This window comes from Falco naumanni, chromosome 2 (genome assembly GCF_017639655.2).
Source record: "Falco naumanni isolate bFalNau1 chromosome 2, bFalNau1.pat, whole genome shotgun sequence".
Lineage (NCBI taxonomy): Eukaryota > Metazoa > Chordata > Aves > Falconiformes > Falconidae > Falco > Falco naumanni.
The window spans coordinates 91312304-91336844 of NC_054055.1; the positions used below are offsets into that span (position 1 = coordinate 91312304).

The window sequence follows — 24541 nt, forward strand, 5'->3', positions numbered from 1 at the left end:
ATTCCATAGCTACGCCATGACTTCCTAGCAGAACTGCACGTAATTCATGGCCTAAGTCAAGGACAGCATTTAAATGGAAACTACCCAAGAGAAACAAGAGCCTGAAAGAAGGGTTGTTCATGACTTAGTCCTAGGAAATATTTCTCAGAACATCCTAAATCAAGCTGGGCTGGTACTTTTACTTACAAAAAGAACAGCTGCCTTGACTTTTTGACGCTATTTCAGCATTAAAGGTGTTAGCTGAGTGACACGGGGAAAAATTTTAACACTGGTGATTATGTTCCACTTATTCATAGCTCTAACAATCTTTATGTATACGTTATGTAATACTGCCATTTTAGCTCAGATGTAGTTATACCTAAGACTTTCAAAATGTAAATGCAAGTGAATCTTGTGTCATTATCCTTGGCCTCTACAGTACTTCATTATGATACAAAATTTCTCTTTTATTGACTTCAGCACTTGCAGCTTAGATCTTGAAAAAACAGGTGCTTTGTGCAGCAATTTCCCAAGCCAGTAAAATACAGTCTGAGGATCTTCAAATTGGAAAAATCTACTTTAAAAAAAACTCATTCTAATTATGCCTCAAACACACTGCAAGGTGACGTAAAAATGATTTATAAAGGAGTCTCAAGGCTGTGCTCTTACGAAGAGGTTGCAGCTTTTGCTCCTTCTCACTTTTTTCTCTCAAGTAAAGAATGCAGACCTTGCTGTAAAGAAATAGTATCTTTTATCATCACTATTAAAGGAAAGCAGAGGAGAATTGGTAAGCTCTTCCTTTTTTTAGATATATATGCTGACATTAAGCAAAAGATCCATTCGTGAAGCCCTGCTAGGAGGAACAAAGGTGTCACATCACAGCTATATCTTCATTAGCTGGTAGTTTGGTTCAACAGGTAGCTGAACAACAGATGGAAGCACCTGCCATTGAGGCTCACATATTGATAAGATACAAGCTATTCTGAATCTGCTTAGGATTTATTCTTAAGAATAGATTTAGCATTGTCCTTTAGGCTTAATGTTTTCTTTGCCCCATTCCCCCAGTATACCCACACGGTCTTAAAGACCAGTTTAGACCCCCTGGAGCACACTTGTTGCATTCCCACCCTGGAGATTTTGGTGTTATTTCTTCTGAAAGGCCTCTCTTCCCTGACATCTAAGGATAAACCACTGCACAGTAAGCAGGGACACTGGGACCACCCCCTTAAGTTACACTCCTGCTGGAGATGCACTGCGTGCTATTACTTTAGATAACACTCTTTTCTCTTGGAAAACCAAATTAAAAAATGTCCTTATTTGAAGAATATATTTGTTTTGTGAATCTAAAGAATCTTTCTGACATGTTCTAAAAGAGCTACTCAACAAGAAAGCTGTAATCTCTTGCTGGACCAAGACACCCTTTAGATTCGTTACTTCCAAACAAAAGACAGAAGATATGAACTAGAAAGCCAAGCTTGCTCTAACGCTACAGGAGCACCAGAGAGAAACTCTTACAGGGCAGTGACCTGTGAGGAACCCTGCTCTCTCACAATTCAAGTTTCAGAGCTCAGCTGCTTTGAACTGCAGGGCTGATGTGTTGGGAGAGATGAGTCCTGATGCTAAACAGCAGGAACCAAATCCTAATGGGCTTTGTAGCCAGACATCAAACACCTCAAATGGCAAACAGAAAAAGCAAAACTGTGGTTACAAAATCTCCTCTGTTACATCGATGTGGCTAGCATTGCCATGCTACTGTGCTTATTAAAAAGACAAGCGTTTCTCTGTGTTCTTTCAGAAAAGCATCAGAGAAAAAGTCTGCCAAAAACTCACATGGAGGAGCAGAATTGGAAAGAAAAAGGCTACAATTTTACTCAAAGAGAAGAAAATTTGGATTCTTACTGTTTCCTAAAAGTTAAATTGTATCACAAACAGTAAACTTGTCAACATCAACAGGTAAGAGTACATCTTCACCATCATGACCTTGCTCTGGTCATGCTGCTTAGATGTTTCTCCAGCCATCTATCAGAATCATAGCGCTTTTTTTTTTTTTTTTTAAAGTAAGCAGCCACCAACTGTGTGCTTAAAAACAGGAGACACCTTACTTTCTCCTAAGTATTACTCATTTTCACAAATGTTTTAATACACAACAGCTTTTTCCCTAGATAGCAGACTGTAGTTTCTTGGTCTGCTACGAGCACCTCCAGGGTGTTACAGCGAGGAAAAGAGTCAGTAACAACAGCAGAAAAGTCATCATGACTGAAGCTTCCTGACATGGCTTTAAATTATATTCATGAATCACAAAAGATAAGAGTTTTGAGGGAATGCATTAAGATTTTATTTTTATCTTTGCCCTTGGGAAATTAAATCCAGTATTAGTAAGAAGTGGAGATAAATGGTTGCATTTTTAATCTGAAATTCAACTGCAAACCCCATCCTCTTTCTTTTATGTATTTTCTAGATTAAGCTCAGCTATGGTTTTGTTGGTTTTGTTTAGTTTTGCTAATTTCAGTGATGATATCTGTAGCTGTAGACCTGACTCCCTAGAATTTTGATTTCAAGGTTGAAATTCCACGTTTTCCTTATTCTGAGACAGGTGGCATTCACACAAGTTCTACAACAGATATTAAGTATTGGGTATAGCCTGGATATCCTGTCTGCAGCAGGGAAAAAAAAAAAAAAAAAAGAAAGAAGAAAATCTACCAGATTGTGCCTCCTGTGAAGGGATGAAAACAATATTCCTATTTTATTGAGATGTTAACAGAACCTCACTGAAGATCAGACAGCAGCTGTAAATACCATGTAGCTAGCTTGCACCTTCTGCAGTGTGACACAGTAGCAAGATAAAACAAACATTTCTGACAGCTTAGATTTAAGAAAATGCCATCAAAATCTTTGAAAGGAATTGCTTAAACCATTATGGAACAGTTCAGTGTCATTTAGTGCTTGTTCCATGTTCATTGGAGATTACAGATAGAAGCCCTTCCCTCTAAAATTATCATTTTGCTCACTTCCTAACAGACGACCAGTTCTCTAAATAAAGTGTACAAGGAAAGGAGGTTATGTTTCAAAGGCATCTGAAAAGTAGTCTATTATCTTTTGCTTGCTGTTTAATACCTTCAGTGAGAATTAGTACACTGGTAATAAGTGTTCCTTTCTATAGGCATTACTCAGAAGTTCATGCAGATATACATGGTTATTTGTCAATGTGAAGGGATGTCCTCGTTTCCATGCATTGATTTATTACAAAATAAAGCTCGATAGATGGAAAATATAAAAGCCGTTTGTCTAATACTGCAGCGAACTCCAGCATATCAGCCTATACATAACAAAGGCATTTATCTTTTATTCACAGAGCACAGTAACTCCAAGACAGCTACTTCCTATCTTGATCAACTGCAGCATTTTAGATGTCTTGCAAGAACAAATCAAAACTGATTCTCCTGGTCCTCAACTGGGAACAACTCTTTCAATTCTGAGGTAAACAAGCACAAGCATTTATGCTGTCCAACATGCTATAGGTCCTCAACAGCCAACTAGCACACTTTTGCAAGCAAAATGTAGTCTATAGCAAAGGGAAAGCATAAACCACAGATAAGGTCAAAAAGGCTTCCAGGTCTGAACATACAGTATTAACAATACTTACATTTTCTGTTGTTCCAGTAATTACATGGAGACCATCATATGTTGATTTAATGTACATACCCTAAGAAAAAGACATCATGGGAAAGAATTTTTAAAGTGTTTCACAGACCAGCACCATCCAAACATAACTTGCATATCTCTAAAAGAAAAGCCTTTCTTTCTCTTTCTTTTAATTTTCCTTTTTTTTAAGATTTGTGGACTTTTAATATATGCCATGAGGAATTTATCTCTGGATAGGAAAGTGCTTTTTCATACACTTCAAGAACAACAGCCCAAATGATTCTGGCCCTAATTAGCAATAGCAAACTAAAACTTTTACTACAGTCATCTCCATAAATACTCCCGGTTATTACAGTCCACTCCTTCAACTACAAAATATAAACACCTGATTACAAAAACATCCAGATTTACAAATTGCCTTAGGATGATCAATACTTCAATTTTGCTTTGGAAGCTACAGAAGACTTTAAAAGATCTGGAGTTTCTGACAGACAATTCTGCAAACGTAACTTTCAAACTGATAACCAAAGCTGTGAAATATGCCTGCAAAATGGCTCTAAGACTTTCACTTTCTGATAGCCTCACTCATCTCGGTGAACAGTTCAGCTATAAAACTCAATGATGAGAACTTAAACATCAACTTTGTTAGCTATCCCACTTTCTTTTAAAAATATGGAAAATGAGGGATAGCATACAAACAGACGGAAGTTTCTGCATGGATAGTCTGAGACAGCGTCTCAAATCTGTTTTTTCATCAAATCATAATTCAAATATTTTAACAGCATCCACTATGACAATGAAAGAAGGAAAAAGGAGAGATAATTGGCATACACTGAGCATTCAACAACTTCAGAGGAAACTCCTTTCCCCCAACCAGTTCACAGAAAGCAGATAAATATTGAGCGCTTGATTAAACATCCTTTCCATAACGTACTACTTCTTTTAACCAGAGTCCCACAAAGAAGTCTGTTCCTGATTGAGGAACAGAGTGCATTCATTGATGATTAACTGTGGTGAAGAGGCAAAGAAGACATATCATGCTGGACTAATCTTATTTGGGACCAGAACTCACAGACATTTTGGTATGGGAACAAGGAATTACCCCCCACTTAACAAAGTGGAGGATATCCCCAGCAAAAAAAAGGTACTGCATGAGTTTCTCAGGTGAGTGGGCTCAAAACTAAACTCCTGTTTTTCTCTGCACAGCACATAGCAGTAATGGCATTAAATCCAGTTGTCATGTTGGGTTGCCACAGCTAGAAGAGAATAAAGCATGAACCTGTTCGCTGCTACATAGATAGAAGCCCCTAGCATCATCCTTCAACTTCCAGCTCCTCTATGCACCTTCAGCACTGTTTCCAGTAATGGATCCATGCATGTAGTTTCCTGCTTAACTCAGTTATCTCAAATATAGAATGGCAATTTCTTATACATTTATCCTCACAACACCCCTGTGAGGTAGGGAAACACTAATAGACACAATTTACAGACAGGGTAATGAGCCACACAAGAGGCTGAGATATGTTGGTATCTGTTATTTGATACTCATACCTACCCTCAAACCACCAAAATTCAAAGCCTAAATCCCTCTCAGGATCCGGATCTACGTGGCTTGACCATATATCCTGCAACATGGCAAAAGCTGAAATCATGGTGACTTCATGGTGACAGGAACTGTGAGTCAGGTCCCCACACGGAGCAATTTCTGAAGAACGTCATGTCTTTGTTTTTATTGACAGCAAGTTACTGCTTTCAACTTAAAACATCAGGGTGAAAGCCAAGGATAAAGTCTCACACTTAATAGTTACACAGTGTTCAGTTTCATGCAAAGCATTATTTTGAAGGATAGTAAGGTTATCCCAGTATGCTATCGTGGCAAAGTGTGATTCACATCCCATCTAACCTTTCTACAAATCTAAAAGACTTTGAAAACACAAAAGAGGAGAAAGAACTTTTGTAGAATTTTCTTTAAAGGCTAAGATCAAGATTTTGCACAAATTATTAAAGAGAGGGAAGAGGGAAGCTGTAAAAAAACCCCCCAGATTATATTTATTCCATATGTGCAAAATTAATAAATGTTACACTAGTACCATGACATGTTAATTTTGAAAAAAGCCAACATCATTCTGTTTAAATGTTTAAAGCAGCTTTTAAATGGGGAGATGTAACACTTCACAACAGAAAGATGAGCTACCCCTTCACCCACATTCCTACACTCCTTGTATTAAGTGTACAATATATGGGAAACGGTACAGAGAAGAGAATGTTTCTGGCTTATGTTGTTTGGTCTGGAATGGAAATAAGAATATCACAGACGTAAATTTATAAGTTTTCCCTTCTCTGCCTCCTTGTGGCTGCACAATATCAACAGTACTTTTAGCAACCAAGAAAACGAGGGAGATCAGTGTGTGTGCTGTCTATTTGTACTGAAACAAATTGGCAGATACACATCTTAGGTATCCAAAGATAATACCATTGTCACTATGAATTTACAAGAACAAGTTAGGTTAAATAAAAGAAAAGATAATCCAGTTAATATGACTAAAATAACCATAAGGTAACCACCCTAGTAATCAAGAGCAAAGTATGCCTAAATTAAAGATTAATTCATGCTCCATTACATCAGATTGTCCTGATCAGTTATGGGTAGAAGTCTAATTTAAAACTAATCATTACATTTTATCTTGATGTGAACTATTATTTGGTTAAGGGTTAGAAAAGAGACCTTGTGCCATTTTTTCCTATCTTTCTTTTTTTAAAAAAAAAAGAATGACAACAGAATTTGATATACTTTTAACATTTTGTATATAAAGCTGGATGGAAAAGAAGATACTAATTCTATTTTATCACACACAACTGAATTTATACTCTTTCACTGTGATACCAATGGAATCCCCCAAAGCTGTATGTGTCTCTTAACTCCAAACAGTTCTCAAAACCCTGTTCATATTCTTTTCCCAGCTCCTCCTGTATGTCAAACCAAATAACTCAAGAGAAATATTAGGAACAGTAGTACACTGGACTCCTGGAAAATACTTTCTAGCCAGAGAGTCAGCAGTGCACCTTTAATAAACTGCAACACCGTACTATACCTACGACTTGTATTTTAGGGGTGATTTTTTACATGACAGGCTCATTTTGTGTTTGCTTCAGCAGGCAAAGAGGAACCCAGAACAATCAGTCTCATGTTCTGGTGAATTCACCTCTGTGTTTCTGAATCTAGCAAGCTAGGTGAATAGCTGCGACTTGAAATCATACCACAGTACCCGAACTGTGTAGGATTCAAATGATAGTATGAACAAGGAAAAAAATTTGACATTAAAGATCAACCCTTGCCACAGTTGTCTGATACTCTGTTCTATATTTAAAATAAAGATAAAATAGAAATGGTTGAATTTTTGAAGAAAAAATTCCCATGGAAAACTTGGTTACCTGCTTTTTTGCCTAACACAAGGCATAGAATATTCTGCTTTGCTGAATACACTCACTGTTTTCAGTCAAGCAGTAATATTTTTAAGTCTGTTTCCTAGCAGAAGATATTACCTAAAGTAGTCAGTTTTGTCTCTTTCTAGAACATCAGTAGTGTAAAAACACACAAAATTAAATTCTGCTTACTGATACAGATGAAACAACTGCCAAGTCCTCAAAATAAAATTAAAAAAATCATTACACATGGGAGCATGCTGGTGATTGCAAAGCTTACCACATTAAAGCATTTCAGGACTTTAAAAATAATTTTCTACTCTGACAACTCCCTTTTCACCCTTACTTCACAGCCACTGCAGGCCGCTTCTTCCCACAGCAACACCCACTGGAGAACACATGTATGCAGCCAGTCACATAACCACGCCTGGGTACCAGGGACAGAGGGAAAAGAAAAAAAAAAGAGCAATACTAAAACCGACCCGTAACACTGCTTTACCCAGTACACAAGAGTTTCCCCACATTACACCCTAACAACATTTTTCTGCTTGCCAGGTTATTTAGTCTGTTTTTCTGATAGGTGTTAGCTAGTTTTAATATCTTAAGATACTGTGAATTCTGCAACGCCTTTACCTGTTCCTTCTGTATTAAGGTATTAGTCTGACAATTTACATTTACCTCTGACTGATACTTACATTTCCACAAGAAAAGATCAAACATAATGAAGGAACTATTTGTGCTGATTAAAACATTCCAATAGTGCTCCAACTTGTTTTAAGTTGTAAAAAAACTCCAACCATTTTTTCAATTCCATCATATATTTACCATATGAATTTAAGGAAACAGCATTGTTTTCCAAACTTTTAATTTCCTTCTCTTCTCCTTTCCTTTTTCTCTCCCTGATGTACTTTAGCGTCTTAGATAATAAATTTGAGACATGTTAGATATTCTGTTTATGCTAGGTGAAAAAAATCTTCCGAGTTTGCAGGCATCCTTGTCCTTTTCCTTTGCTTGAAGTCTTTCCATCTTTATAGAAGATTTTACTTAATGATTGGTAAATCCAGCACAAACTGTCATGTGGGTCAAGAATATAGAAGAAAGCTGACAATAATCCATTTTTCCATCTCCATCATTGCACAAATCCTGGAAGAAGGTCCAGAAGTTATCAAGCTCTATATTCATCCGAGTGCTCCTGATGTGCAGAGGATAGTCACAACTATAAGCTCCACCATCAATTCTTGAACTGACACACTTAGCACTCAATAGGGCGGTACTGACATGCATTCACTGAATCTTAATTGAAAGATATCAGTTTTAAAAAATAAACGAACAAAAACCCCAAGAACCCAAAAGCAAAGCTTTCATATAAAGCACCAAGATCAACCTGACAAAGATGATCTGTTAGTAAGATTAGCACTGTAATAAACTGAAAGGTATGATATTCAACCTTCCGGCTCAGATATATCATCCTCAGTGCCTGCTCTGGAGAGCTCACAATCTAGAGGAGACAGAACAATACAGAGCTAACAGAATATTGGCATACAGGCAAGGATGAAAGGGGGTCGAAAAAAAAAGGACAGAATCAAAATATCGTTGTATCCTTCTAAGGCTTATATACTGCACAGTTGGTGTTTTCCATTTTTAAAAAATGCATATAATTATTTTTATAACAATGACATAGTAGCCCTCAGTCAGCATCAAGACCTTGTTCAGCTGGTTCATAAACACATTAAAAGAAAAAGCCCTGCCTCAAGAGCTTCCAGTTTAAACAGACAAGACAGACAGAGGGTGTAAAACAGAGGCACAGAGGGGAAAGATATTCTCTATCCCATCAGCTACCCAGTAGGAACAAAACCCATGAAACACATTCTTATTTACAAAAATAACACTTAACGTTTTTTGGTCACTGGGGGTTAACACCACCCTACAAAAAGACTTAAATGAGGAAAATAACAGTCACAAGACAGGAAGGAAAAGAAATAAAAGTTCAAATAAAAATGGACAGAACTCCAAAAAAGGTGATCGAGATAAAGGGTAATAAGATTTCTTCATTACAGTAGAAGATAAGACTTCAAAAGATTGACTGCAGTGAGCTGGTGGAAGAGTTAAAATTACAGAAGAAAGAGAGGGAGGATAGAATCCATGAAGGCTGAAATCCTGGCAGATCAGTCTGAAATGGATTCAGAGATCAAAAAGCAAGCCAGTGGAGGAAGGAAAAACAAACATCAGACTAAAACATAGAATGGGGGCAATATTTACTCATCCCAATGTTTGCATTTTTTCTCATATTGGAACTGTGATTCTCCAAAAAAATGGAAAATTATTTTAATGTATAATTGTATAATTGCTCTAAATACCTTGGCATACCAAACTTATCAAAAGCAAACCAAATCCAAACTCAACAACCACCAACCCACAAACCAAAATATTCTCCCTAACTACACCATCCAACCAACTTCAAAAACTTGCTTGTACTGTACACAGGTCCAGAGTACAGCAGTAGTCCTTATTATTTAAGAAAACTTGGGTAGAAGTTGCAAAAGCTATTTCATTAGGCAAAAAAAAAAAAAGGTTAATTGTATTTTGATCACCTTCTACTACCTCCAAGGATTGTGGGAAGAGATATTATTAGTGATAGAAAGTGATACAGCTGTAATTGTTATCAGTGTTGGTTTTCTCCATGCAGTGAATGTTGGATATTTGAGTGACCAAAAATCAATGGTCAGCTCCTGAACAACACACACAGGATGGCTGCACCAAGCCTTTACAAGCACCTGATTAAGCATGCAGGGTTCTTGCAATAAAATTCAATAAGCTACTTCTCAGCAGTGCTGTAGAGCCCTTGAATAACTTAGAGAATAGCTTTATAACCCAGAAATAATATGAAGCATATTCCAGAATTTGACAGGTTTTGTGCATAAGCCCACGCAAACTTCTTGGTTGAGTTGATCTTAGCAATTTAAATCCCTTCAGACTTCAGGATCCTAGAACAATCTGAACCATTTTCAGAGGCTGGTATAAACGGCAAGAATTTCTCACTCATATCTCCCTGTTCACTAAACTCTTTGCATACATCAGTCAGCCTTACAAAATACTTCACTGTTGGCCCAGCTGCATGGGAAACCAAACTAGCATGAGAAATCAAACTATTTTCAGGCTTTAAAATAGAAAAGGCTAAAATGTCCTATTCCTTTCCATATATACAATTTATTTTTAAAAAAAATCACTTTCTTATCCTGGATGATGGGTTTGATTAACTGCGTACTTCTTACCAGCCCTTCACTTGGCTTGATGTTTGTAAGCTGGATCACTTCAAGGTGGGCAGACTGGGAAACCAGCGGATCAGAAGAAAGTGAGATAATGTGATCACAGACACCGGAGAGAGTTTTACACTAGGAAAGAAAAAGGGAAATAAAATGTCTTAATAAGTATATCATTGTTAACTATTTGCATATCAATCTATAATTTAAACTGCTGCATTTTAAAAGTACATATTAAATCACATGGCTGAATCTACATGGCAGAGGGAATGAAGGAGGGGGAAAGGTCTCAATCAGCAGTACAATACAAAATCCGTTTTCTGTGATGATCCTGAACTGACACAGCATCAGACCAGGGAAGAACAAGAGGCAAATGCTTTTGCATCTCAGTAGAGAGAAAAATGGACTGCACAAAATGCTCTCATGCACTCTCAGGGTTAGGTGCCCTGCCTCTGACCTGTGCTCAGGCATACAGAGTGTGTGGTAAGCTCCAAGCCCCCCTAATTTACCCCCAAATCCCACTAATTTCCATTGAATGTGCAGATGTTCAGCACAGATGAAAATCAGGCTCTCGATGATGGGTAACTCTCATTAACTCTGAAGTGTATTGTATACTAATAAAACATGCTAATAGACTTTGGACTGAGTCTCTCATGTTCTACTGCTGCCAAGTATGATTTACTATTGCAGGCATGAAGATTACAATAAATAACCACTTCATGATGGGATAATTCTTAAACCTGTTATCCTTGGCAACCTCTCTGCAGCAAGACAGAAATAAAAAAGTTTCTAAACTGGCTTGGACTGTCAAATGCGTACTGTGTATCTCCTCACGTCTTACTTCCTGAACACCTCTTCTCAGAAGCCAGGAAGCTGTGATTTTTTTCCTATCATTCTCTCATATTTTTGTAAGCAAGTGATATTTGAGAGTTTCAATGTTTTCAGTGAAGTCCCCTTTCAGCAACTAAAACTGATTTCTTGGTTCAGGTTTCCAAATGCATGTTTTGTCAGCAAATTCAGGGACTCTTGAAATTCATGACATTCTTCTGGTCCCAAAACTGTGGGTAGCTCCAATACCAAGTGAGAGCCAGCTTAACTGGTCTCAAATTCAAAAGATGAAAGCTAACCAGTCTCCTCAACTGACTGAAACACAACTGTACACAACTGCTGCACCAACCACTCTTTCAAGATTGCAAAGAATACTTTTTAAAGTAAAAAATAACTGCAACAATGCTATGGAAAAGTAATATAAAACTGGGTATAACCTCCTTGCCAAATCACCATTCTAATTCCAAATGCCAAACTACAAATACCTTACAAAAAAAGGAAAGTAAAAAAACTTCAGTGACAAAAGCAAAAAAGAAATCTAGTGACAGTGAAATCTTTATCCTTCTACAGACCATTACATTGGGATTTTCTTCTCTTTATTTACAAACAGTTGGAAGTTTAGGTTTGTATATAGATGGCTTATGTTATTGAACAATAATGTTTCAGAATGAATAAACAAATCAGAATCAAATGGAAAATATAACAAAATTTATATTACCAACATCACCTTCTTCCACAGAAAATATTCCCTTCAATCATAGACAGACACACGCACACACACACTCACTACCCTTTCTGCTTTACCTGTATTTCATGCTGCAGAATCATTACTGAAAAAAGCAAGTCAAGAAATATATAAAATGGGGTTAAGAATCCTTTGTGCTTTACCTGATTTAGGAAGAAGTGAAAAAGTGAACTTTATTGCAAGATTGGGGTTTCTTTATGTCTTTTTGGATACATGGAAATTGCTTTGAGCTGACATTTTAAAAAGGTAAAAATGATATAAAATTCCATAATAAAAATGAAAGCTTAGATTTTCTATTTGATTGGGGTTTTTTTAATACAATGCTGGCATGTTATTTCTATTTTCATCTCTCTTGTAACTGCACTGACAATTACTGAAAAATTACTTTTAGAAAATTACAGAACGCTCAGCTCACCACATGCAAAGTGAGAAAACCTATGTTATAAATAATTCTCTGGTGATGAAAAGTGAATTTTTCATGTATCTTTAGACTTGTATTCACCCACCTGTTCTTCCTATTAATTAATTCCAAAACTACTAAATTTATGGGGTCCTTAGCAGTTACAGAAAAACTTGTATTTACAACATACATACAACAATGTATGATTTTTTTGTCCAATTCCCAACTGTTGCATTGCAGACAGATTACAAAATGCACAGAAAAGGAGCGTTCCTACCACCTAACACAAAGTATGCCATTTCGAGATCACAGGTGTGTTTCCTCCTTAAAAAAAAGTCCTTGGCTGCCGTGACAGATGATGGGGAAAGGAGAGGAGTGAGGCAAGTCCAGGATTTAGCATTGAACAGAAGCCTAAGCTGACATGCATTAAATAGCTCCCTGGAGCAGCTGCTCTCACTCTGCCTCTCCGTGAGAGGAGTACAGACTGTCTATACAGTAAGTCTATGGAGATCAGCATTCCAATGTGGCTATATTGGTTGCAATTCGAAAACAAGGTGGTATGAATATTCCCCAGTAGGAGCTCTGGGAATACCGGATGCCAAAAATCACCAAGTTACTATGATAAAAAAATCTGCAATATGTTTCTATGCATTTCTAAAAGATTATTGTCTTTCGGGTCTTGCAGTTTTCTTTCCATCTTAGATACTCATACTGACATCCAACAGCACAATATGCCCAGTCTAAGCACAATATATGAGCCACAGCAAAGTCCCTAGAGAAGGCCATACGATTAGAGAACTCCCTTTTAGATTAAGGCTTCAAATTCTATGATGTTTCCAAAATGTAAACACTCATTCAAAATGTGGGGATGCATATATAACTGTCTTCCTAGAAAAATGACATCTGGGGGCAAAACTCTGCTGCATTACTACAAATTTTTTCCTACTTGATGAGTACCCAGTTCTTACCAGGGAGAAGACAAAAGTTGAAGACAGAGAACTTTTAAAGGTCCATTACATTTTATCAGGTTGATTACCGTATATTAGTAGCAGAGGTGACTCGAAATGGCAAAAGAAAACAGAAGGCACAGAAAAGCAAAAACATTCTTGAATTACTTCTCTCAGTTTCTGGCCAACAGAATCAGGTCTTTTTCTTCTAATAGAGCACTAGTGGACCTGAGCGATTCAGTAAGACAACATGACATGAACTAACCACATCCATAGTTTCTCAAAAAACAGTTACTCCAGATAATAAGACCTATCAATCACAACATCATCTGCTTAGTAATTATAGAAGAGTTCTGTCATCAAACTTACTTCATTAATACATGTTTTGTTTTACTTTGTGAAAACTGTCCTTTCCTTTGGAGGGGAAAGGATGTTTGCTGTAGGAGGATTTTGAATTCAAGACTCGCTGCTGTTGGATAGCTAACTGGCATATTCATGTTGCCTGGGCTTCCAAGGAATGACCAAGTACTTTGTTTTTTATTAAACTTCCATTTAATTTCAGAATACTATGCATTTTATTTCAGTTTTCTTGTTCCAGCATAATTTCAAGATTTTTGGGAGAAAATTTATTTTAGAAGATGGGCCTGGATTCTGCCCAACCATCCAAAAGTTTCAGCTGCTAATAGAAAATATCTAACAACTCTTAGTTTTCCTCTGAAAGTGTAAGAAGAGTGTTTGTGTTAGAATAGCCAGAGAATCAAACAAGCTTCCCTTAACTATTATAGATTTAAATAATTTTGGTTAAATACTCCTTGGTTAAAGACTTGGATTGTAAGTAGGACCAAGTGTCTGTCAGGTTTGTGTGAAAGGTGCATTTTCATGAACTCTGAGCTTGCCCAGAGGCAGGACAGCAAGGGGCCCACTATTAACCAGGAGGTACCCTCTCCCAACTGCAAAGACAGGGTACACAAGCTCTCACTGGAAACACATCCAGAGGTTGACACAGGCAAAGTAATACAATTCTCCTTGCCTTTACTCTCAGAAGCATCTCATTCACAGTTTGTGGGTTGGATTTGTGTGTCTGTGTGCATCTGTGGAGGATGGGAGAAGGAGGAGGAGGGAAATTCAGCCTCAGGAACATATTGGAGCTTGGATTGTGTTGGGACATGTAGGGCACAGCTGTGTCAGTTTACAACAGAGTTTAACCAGTGGCTCTGAATGTAGTTACCACCCAGTTTCTGCCCAGATTACTGCTGTCGACTTCAGTGGCCAAGGCTTTTTAATATACCAATCAGCGTAAATCAGTACGCAGACAAAAGAGCCTTTTCACCAGGAACATGCCTCCTCCCCATTAGACCTCTTTACGGAAAAAGACCTTGGACCTATTCAGTGGATCAGGACCTTCCATGGGAAAGATGCTGCCACATGGCATAGGAATAACGTTAATTTAATAGAGGCAGCATGACGCTGTATTTAGAAAGTTCCCAAGTAAAAAACCTTTGACTTCTCCATGCTGCTCTTCCTCAACAGTTCACACTGTGGCTCATCAGGTTCATTCCACATTCAGTCAAGCAACAACCCTGCCTAAAACTGAAGCTATGTTTGATGCTACTTTACTTCTAGCTTGACTAAATTTTCCTTAAGTTTCCCAGACTTCACTGGAGCTTTCACCTTGGCAAATGCAAAGCCAATTTGACAAATTATGTAGGTGTGAGAACTACAGGGGGGTTATTATTACATCACCATCATCATCATCATCATTATATTTAAATAATAATAAAGTTTTAACATTATTATTTTATTTTATGGAAAGTAATGGGCTGACATAATATTTTGCATCTAGGCTACCCAATTAATTTGCTACTCATTTTTTACAACTTCTGCTACTCATTTTTTTCCTAACAATTTATGAACACATTATTTTTCAGCATAACTATTCAGCACAAGCTGTATCATAGACATCTATTTTAGTTTCACTAAAATCTGATAACAGTACAACTCACCTTTTCTTTCAAATGGTAGTTACCTTTTGTTACTTTTTAAAACTAGATTTCTTATGAAAACACTGTTAACAAGACCAGGATCATTTACCTTTTGTAACTGTTGATTCTCTGCTGCAATGCAGTACTAGCTACAGTAAGAGACACAGGAAGATGAGCACCCAATGTTCCTACAAAATCAGCAGGCATTAAGAATGCTTGGCCTTCCTCAAGCTGCACTCAGCTTTCAATGTGCAAGGTATCTCAACAAAGGAAAAGGATTTGGCCAGGCCGGAAAAAAAAAGTAAGTTGTAAAATATTAATTGAGAGAAATCAACAGATGATTACATTTTCTCCTTTTGTCACACAGTCCCTGTTCTCAGTATAAGCCTTATGGCGATGACTTCGGTTCTCTTTTGCAGTAACTCATCACTGCACTTTAGTAATAAATTCTCTTCTCTATTCAGTGACAAACTGCACAGTCTTTATGTGCAAAACTAAATGATTCAAAGAAAGATGAAAAATATCACCACACAGCATCTAGTTGTTTGGTAGAAATTCAAGGGAAAACATTTCCTTTCAGTCAGTAGGCAACTAGCTTATGCCCCAGAGCATAAAGAATGAAAGCTAATACTTAGGTTCTGCCTGTATTTTTGGACTGTAGTGTACCAATTTCTAATAGATTTTTCACAGTTGATCCTTCTTTCAGTCAGAGGGATGAGGACTTAAAAGTGACTAAATTAGATTTGCATCTGTTCTGATAGTGGCTACTTCAATTTGCACTGTGAAAATGTCTGTCTTCTGCAGCAGCGTGGAAGTACTTTGGGACACAGCTAGCTTCAGAGGCCATGGACTTTCCTCAAACTGTACATCTATTATCTGTTCAATTCAAGCAGCTCTAGGGTCACCAAGCATTTCGGGTCAAGCAAACAGACTTGTGTTTGTTCCTGTCCTTAATTTTACCCAGGCCAGTGACCAAGCTTAAATCTATCTCGCCAAGTATCTGCAAACCTGAAGAATCCTGGCTTAAACACACTCCCAGGGCTGAGGGCAAGAAAAGCACCAGTCTCAGCTATCAACTCTCACACACGTCATTTGAATGAGGGATGGGATGCCAGTAAGATACATGCATGTTCAAGGCTAAAAGTAAGAAAAAAAAACATCTTGGCAATGTTAAATTTAATCTGTTTGGAAAAAAAAAAGCTCAGTTACAACTGACTAGACGAAGCAACTTGCTACATTTAGGATCAAGTATAACTAGTTATCTTAAGCCGAACCAAATAATTATTAATCAATTAATTTTAGTCCAAAACATTTGTTGTACTGTAGGGAATACATCAGTAACCCCAGCAATCTCAGAACCAGCTGGGCCTGGACTTGCATTTGTGTATATATGAAGTTTAAACAGTGAACTAAATCTTACTTTGGAAAGAGAGGCTTCTATTAGAGTGAAGTTTGCTGGACCCAACTGGTAAGGTATGACTCTTGAAAGGAAGAAGGTGGTAATTTTTTCTTTAGTAAAACTATAAAAAGGATACCTTTGACAATGCATTTTTAGTCCATTATATAGTTCTATAACAAATATTAAAATATAGTAGGCAGGAGTGAATTATTGTCACTGTGATTTCTGCAAGGCTTTTAGCAAAAAGAGAACATTCTGATCCATTACTTGTTCCTTTCTTTTTCAACTCAGTAGCTCTTTTTTAATTTAAATAGCTCATTTGTTTTTCAAAATCTTCTGAACATTAACTTCACTCTGCAGTTCTACTTTCTATGGTTTTCCAACTCAATAAAACGGTATTTTTTTGTAGAAAAAGCTGCGTAATTTTAAGAAAGTGAAATTCCTTAGGAAAACATTTTTTTTTAATAGAAATAAACTAAAAAGAACATTCAAATTAACACTTATTATTAATCTGACTGGAGCCCGGCTTTTGCTTTCTATAATTAAGTCATTCTTGCTCTGCTCTCTTTATTAATCTACTTCTTTACATGGATTAATCTGAACTAGGTATTTCCATCATATATAGCCTTGAACAGCTATATGGAATCAATGAATTATTCTTCAAAGATTTTTAAGCTCCATTCAGACTTTCATAACAATTAACTCATAACTCCCCAAAATAAGCAGAACTGATACCTTTTTGAGCTGAGCCATTTTCCATACATTTTATCAACTCAAGTTAAATCAATATAAAGATTCTAAATATAAACTAGCAAGAGTGTACTAATTTCCAGTTTTGAAGCAAACACCACACTATGACTTATCCTTTCATATTTAGGCCCAAACCTGTTCTTCTCAAGTTAATACTTTTTATTGCCATCTGTTTCTATTGGTATTATTTTCTGGTGATATTTACTTTCTGTTTATATTAATAAATAATTGGAATTATTATTATTTATTTAATTATTTATTACATTGCTTACTGAGCAAAAGGTAGCCTGGAAAAAACATACTGAGAAATGAAGTGGCAGAAATATAAAGCATTTCTCTGTATTCATGAATATTTCCAAAGCATTGACAACCAAGTGTTTCTGTGAATGAATTCACAGCTAAAAAACCTTTAAGAAATATAGTTGTCCTTAAAATAGTTGTTTGAACACACTTGTAATTCTAGGGCATAAAATTACAGAAGAGACATTTTTCCCAGACATACTTTGCACCTCCATTTAGAAAAAATAAACAAGTTGAAGTACGTAATTTCTTCTTAAAACTTAATCAGTTTTACATAAGATCTTTTTATTTTAGATACATATTTTGTATTTAGTTGCATACACAAGAGTAGTTTACTACTTAACCTAATCTTGTGAGTGACAGTCAAAATGCTTTTATATAGCATTTGGAAGTCAAATTGCTTGGAGAAAAAAATATTTTTTTCTGGAATATAGGGTGAAGCTATACAGTTCTGTCTCCACAGAACACCATTCCTTAAACATATTAGCTATATCTAAAAAGCGATATCTAAAAGATGTTAGTGAATACTAACATCTGAGTAAGTTTATTCACATTAAGAGATACTAGCTATGGACAAGGTGATTCAGCAGTCTCTCTGTATGAACATTCACACTGCCATCACTAAAAGAAAAAGGGCATTAATTTGCTTTTCAAAAGAAACATCTGCCATTAGAATATAAGCACATTAACTATTTTCTGGCCCTACCTAATTAAAGCAAACCAACCAGTCATTTAATTGGGGATCTTGCCTTTGGTGAAGGATGTTGCTTACTCCACCATGCTTTAGAGGAAAGCATGAAGACTCAGCAATGGGTTAATTTTTGAGATATCTACATATGCACTTCAATAGTAGCAGAGTGATCTCACATTCCCCCCCGCACCTGTGCTCACACACCCTCTTGCCATCCCTATTTGCCACAAAGCTTACTTCGTGCCATGCACGGAAGATAGATAGGTGCTTACAGAGCTCCAGCCCCTGAACCATGGCACAGGAATCCAAAAATAACACTTTGAGCAATGCTGATGGAGATGTTGAACCAGAACACAGGTTCAACCTGAAGTAAACCACTGGATCAATAGGTAATGTGGACAAAAATCAACTACTCTGATCCAATGATCTACTCCTAAGATGGTAAATTTCTTGGTATCCTAAAGAATAGAAGTGCATAATGGTAATTTAATTTGTATACATTTCTGTAGCTGTAGTTCTTTTTTACTTATGTAAGAAGGATTTCTTAAAATTTGACTTCAATCCTTAGTGGGAACAATACCTTGCAACAAGGATTTCCTTGACTAAGTGCAGGAATTGCTAATTGGTTATAAGTCATTGCCTTTCACTTTCATAAAGAACCTTGTTTCCTTGTGTCATGAAGAGAACGTGGTATGTGAAATCATACGTGGTGACCCCAGAGTTTTGAATTCAATTTTCTTTCTAAGTCATCCCAGCAAACACAGCTTTATGTTAGTTTCTGATCGTTCGAAGGCAGCAGGGTGAGATATTGGCCAGACACCACTTCTGTTACCTCCAGGAATTTGCATGGTTTGCAGATGAGAAATGTACTCAGAAAGCGGACTTGCAATAGCTTGAACTTTGAATTTAAGAAGAGAGGTTTTAATTTCTCTATACATAATATATGTGTACATGTCCTCCCCAGTTTTTCCTAGTTCTCCCAGCACTTCTCATTCAAGATTCTTTCTGTGCCTTTACCAACACTTATTACTATTCTTTTTACATCGGAGAGCCTTCTTTTTAACTTTCACCTCTGAATTTACTGGATGCACAGCCTATAACAGGAGACTTAAATTCTTAATTCCCCTCTAGAACATCTTTAATCTAGTTTGTAATCATGCACTGAGATATTGTTATCTCATAAAGTATCTAACCTCCTCTCTTCTCTGACACTGGCATGAAAATACCATGCACTCTCTCAAGATTTTGACATCAGTAGGCTTTTCCCCTCTTTTTTTAATCTATCTGTTAAGAGTGCTCCTCCCCAAATTGTCGGATGGGCTAAAGCCACAATGTCTTTTTCTGTCTTCCAAGGAGAGGGGTTAGAGGGAACTGTGACTGCTTCAGTTTCAATTCTGTCATCAACTTTTTCAGCTGCACGTGTAAAATACTCCCCTTCAAATTCAAAATGTGATTTCAAATCCCACTTTTTAATTATTCAGTCACAGATTTACCTCTTTTCTTGACTGCTTTTGGTCAGCTTTTGCCCCATGCAATCCCATCCATTGGCTGAAATGCAACATGGTCAGAAATGAATCAAGTTTAATCCTAGGCTTCAGTAAAACATTCAGCGCTCTGTTCATGTTTCCTTGCAAATTTGAGCACTAATTGTAGAAGCTAATTAAGGTCTCCACAGTAATGCACATGTCCACCTGTCACCACAATGAAGTTACTGTGGATTAAAGAAATAAGCCTATGTAAGTCTGAATGATGTAAGACAACGTAACTTTTAGAAACCTGTCTCAAATGTGTGCACTCATGTATCTTAAATGAATCCCTCCCAGTTTCCTCAAAATTTTCTGTTGAAGACTATATTAACTGGTGCTTCATGATTTCTAAACACTGCCAGCTACCTTTACAATCCTTTTTGTAAAAGACATATACTGTATACAGTAGATGTTGGAACTCTTGGCTCTTACAGCAGAAAACAAGCATGTAGTGAAAACCAGGCTATGTATAATCATTTCAAACTTGCAGCACTTCAACTTTTGCCAAGATTATGCAATTAAAAACTTCATTACTTAAATACTTGCAGAGATCAGCCTAGCAAAGATGATGATGTCAGCCTCACTAAAACTGTTAATTCTTTGTGTCCCACAGGGGAAAAATATTAGTGAAACTTAAAAATACAAGGACATATTTTATTCCACATCACTGTGAAACCAAAGCATCAAAAGCTTATGAAATTCAGCTTGCCAAGCACTCAATATAGGAGTGCTGGGAAAAGGAAAAAAAAAACAAAAAACAAAACAACGTATAGCAAAATTTACTGGGAAGCTCACCTTTTGAAATAAAGAAATGGAGTATTTTCTTGCTTAAGCTCCAGTAATAAGAATATTAAGATATCAAAACCTGCCTAAATGTAAAATACAGTGAATAAATTAAACCAGTTTATTACTCACTCTTAGGAATAGCATCTTCATATCTAACTTTCAGAAACAAGCTATGGGTCAACTTAATACTTAACAAAGTAAGCCACAACATGAAATGCAATTTAATATCTAAAACCTAGGTGCAGTTTTCAGACAAAGTTTATTCAAGCTGTTGACTCTCCAACACAGTAGTTGTATCAGCCTTTCAAACTCATCCTGTGTTCTGATGACCTGATGACTTTCACCTGCTTTATTTATTATCAATAGCACTACAGATCCTGAGAATGGACCATTGTATTTATGCTGAGAATTCAAAAGTATTGCATTAATTTTCCTATCACTAGACTAGTTCCATACTGCTGAGGAATGAAGCTGTATAAATGAAGCTGTATCACTGACTTAAATATATATTTTACAGAAGCCTAGCAACCAGCTTGCTCTCTCAAAAAAAGCCATTTTTCAAAATCATTCTTCTGACCATGATTTACAAATAACAGATGGGCCTGAGCCAGACAAATGCAAGCCTTTGCAAAGTTTCTGGCTCCTCACGTGTCAAGTTCAGCTTTTGTAATGTCATTACCTATTCACAAGTAGTTCCATACGTTCACTCAGTCACACCCAGACTAGCTCATTATCACACTGGCACTGCACAGAAAAAGCAGAAAACATGCAGCACTATAATTCTATGTAGTCTATAGACTACAGATTAACAGATTAATTAACAGATTAATTAATTAACAGATTAATTAATTAACAGATATCCAAACACTACTCACCACATGAAGAATTTTATTCTCTGTTTCATATACAGTGCAATCCTGAAAAAGTAAAGCAGAAAAGGCAGGTTAAATTGATCTAATCATTCGCCCTTTCTAGATTTATCCTTAAAAGTAATTAAACTGAATTGAAAAGTCTTCAGGATGAAACAAAAGATTTCAAAAAGAACGGAAAGATTCATGTAACCGAAGTGTGAAGTCACCACAGAAAGGAAATACTGGTAAATGTTTGAATCTATTTACTACTCCTTGTTGCTTCTTTTCCTGAAACAGATAATGATCTTCCTCAACTTTACACCCTTTTGGCACATACCAGCTAGTCACATGTATGCCAGACAAGTGGCTTCAACCAACAGTCCCAGACCACTGACAAAAATTACCCGCTTTTAGTGGTAACACTGAAAGACAGAGGTGCCAGCAGTAGTCTGAAGTAACTATGAAAGATAACTGGGGGGAACAATTCCTGCTGAGCTGAGCTGAACTGGCATGTTTGTACACCCTGCCACAGAAGAGAAGGAAAACCCTGGCAGGCAAAAGAAGAGAAAAAGGAACGACTAGTTGTTTATAACACTCCATGCAATGGGAGGGAAGACAAACACAGAATACAAAACGCACAAGAAACTTGAGTTGGACCATCTTATTACATACAGTCTGTGGGGGACTGCACACACATTGTTGTCACCTTATGAAGCCTGTGAGGCAATTTCCACAAGCAAGGCTAACAGATGGGAGGCTGAGAGCTGTGAAAGTTTTTCTGACAGGTCAAAATCTCAGCGGATATAGTGACATGGGATTAGTAAGGCATAAAGCACATGAAACACAACTAACACTGGTGAAATAACCACTCTTTTCTAAGTTCATCAGACGCTGTAGCTTCATGGTAGTTAGCGTAAGCTCTGTTTAGAATGGACTTTATAGCCCACCTAATAACCCACACGAAAAATGTGACCAAGTTTCATGTTTTAAGTCTGATTTTTAAATCAGTTTATCCTGTTAGAAAACCAACTTTATTATATGCAACCATTTAAAAAAAACTAACTTCTAATCCATGAAAGGCTTCTAGTGTTACTCAGGCAAGAAAAGCCAATGTGTTCTTAAGCTTTATATAAAGCAACCTATGCAGAAGCAGCAGGTTGATCATGTATTTTCCTAATAACAGCTGTTGGCATTCAGGAAACATTTGCCAGTAAGTATAGCTGGAAAGCAAATCTAACATGCTTAATTATATGCAGACATCAATGAAGTATTTGCAATCTCAGTAGCAAAACACACATTTCATTGCTTTATGTGGGAAGGCATGTACATTTTCAATCTGGATACATCTATGTTCTACATGGTTTCTTATGAATCATTTTGCAAAAACAGCAGGAAGTGATTGTAATGTTCATATTGAAGGGAAAAAAAGTGCTTTTAAGCAGACATAGTTATTTAATTGGTAATAGGAAGACTTTACTATAAGTTTAAACATTCAGTTTAAAAAGGATACTGTTTTGAGAAGTCTCACTACTAAGGAAGGAAGGATTCTGGGTTCTTAAATGCTGTAGAGGTTCATTACAACCAAGAAAGCAGTGAATAACAGAGAAACACTGTTACATCCTTGAAATTAAACTCTTTCACAAAATCATGATGAAAGCTAAAGAAACATGCTCATTCCTGACAAGCCAAGAGTGTATATATATAAAGAATAATTTCTGAAGCTACAAAAGACAGTAAAGCAAGTGGAAAACTTCTCAGGCATCCAGTCTATGTATAGAGGCAGGTGGCCTCCCTCTTAAATTCTCTCCTCAACACACAATTCCCTATCAATCCATGGGCTGGGAAGAGGAATTGCTAAATGAGTTCATCACACAGCAGACAGCTGATCGTTGATGCTACATCTTCATATTCAGGCAAGAGAAAAATTAACAGTTCAATAAACCATAAAAGACAGAAGAACTGAATGAGAATAAACACAATGCTTAAGTAAAAAAACAATTCCCAAATATACTTTTTCCATACATGAATAACAGCCAAGTAAACATAATTCAAGCATGAACTCAGGGAAGCGTGCAGGAATGCAAAGATCCATAGGCATAGCCCAGAGTAGCCCTGAAGTCTAGGATTCAAATAAACCTAGGAAAGGTCACCAAGCTGATCCCTGCATCACAGCAAGCTCATTTTAACTTCCTGCGGCCACCCCTAGAGAATGAGGGCTGAGACTGCTTCTGAATGATCCCAAAAGCAAAACCTACATGTCTACATGTCACTTACTTTCATAGTGAACAGTGTATTTCCCCTTAGACCTTGTAAGTCACTCCATTGCTTTGTGCTTTGTCTTTAAGCAAGTGCTGAGCATAGCTGTGCCCACACTTCTTAAACATCCTTTAGGTAGAATGATAAACTGAATGCTTATTACTGGGGGCCTTTACCATTTACAATCATTGCTTTTTCATACCCATTTCATTTCAACTAAAAGAGCCTAAAGCACTTGAGAACTATAAAAGGAGTCGCTAACTATGCAATTAGAAATAAATTTGTATGCCTAATAGCACACCACCCACAGCTGGAGAACATCTCTTCCTCCCATACCTAGGCTACAAGCCCATATCTTATTCCTGAAAGATCTTCTTAAATATCTGTTTAACCACAGTATCAAAACATTGCAATTAAGTAATAAACAGATCATATGCAAGTTTAACATCAACTTTTTTCTACTTTAGAAAAGCAGGATCACAGAAAAAAATCTGCAACCAAGCTTTACTCCTACACAAGCTAATAATTTGCTATTCACTTGGAGAAACAATACTGTCATTATCCCTGAACTAAAATACACAGATATAGCAAGTAAGAGATATTTTTTCTACCTGTTTATTCTCTGAGCTTCACACATATATTCACTGACTTACTATAAACAAAACTATATGGTCTTCATCTAAATGATCAACCAAAACAGCTGAAACAAAGTAAGGTGGTCTTCTAAATGTGCATTATTTTCTAAAAGATTAAGAACAGAGATTGCTAATAAAGCA

The 24541-nt window shown here is 36.7% G+C and overlaps 1 protein-coding gene across 5 annotated transcripts in view; it reads right to left on the minus strand.

Moving 5' to 3' along the window:
* CNKSR2 (connector enhancer of kinase suppressor of Ras 2) overlaps window positions 1-24541 on the minus strand; it is a 219480-nt gene that overhangs the window by 119462 nt on the left and 75477 nt on the right. For all 5 annotated transcript variants that reach the window (XM_040582541.1, XM_040582540.1, XM_040582539.1 and 2 more), the window contains exons 5-7: window positions 21534-21575; window positions 10317-10436; window positions 3623-3682 (exon numbers count right to left, since the gene is read on the minus strand). In XM_040582541.1, the coding sequence (XP_040438475.1) occupies window positions 3623-3682; window positions 10317-10436; window positions 21534-21575 (222 nt within the window). The remainder of the gene's footprint in view (window positions 1-3622; window positions 3683-10316; window positions 10437-21533; window positions 21576-24541) is intronic.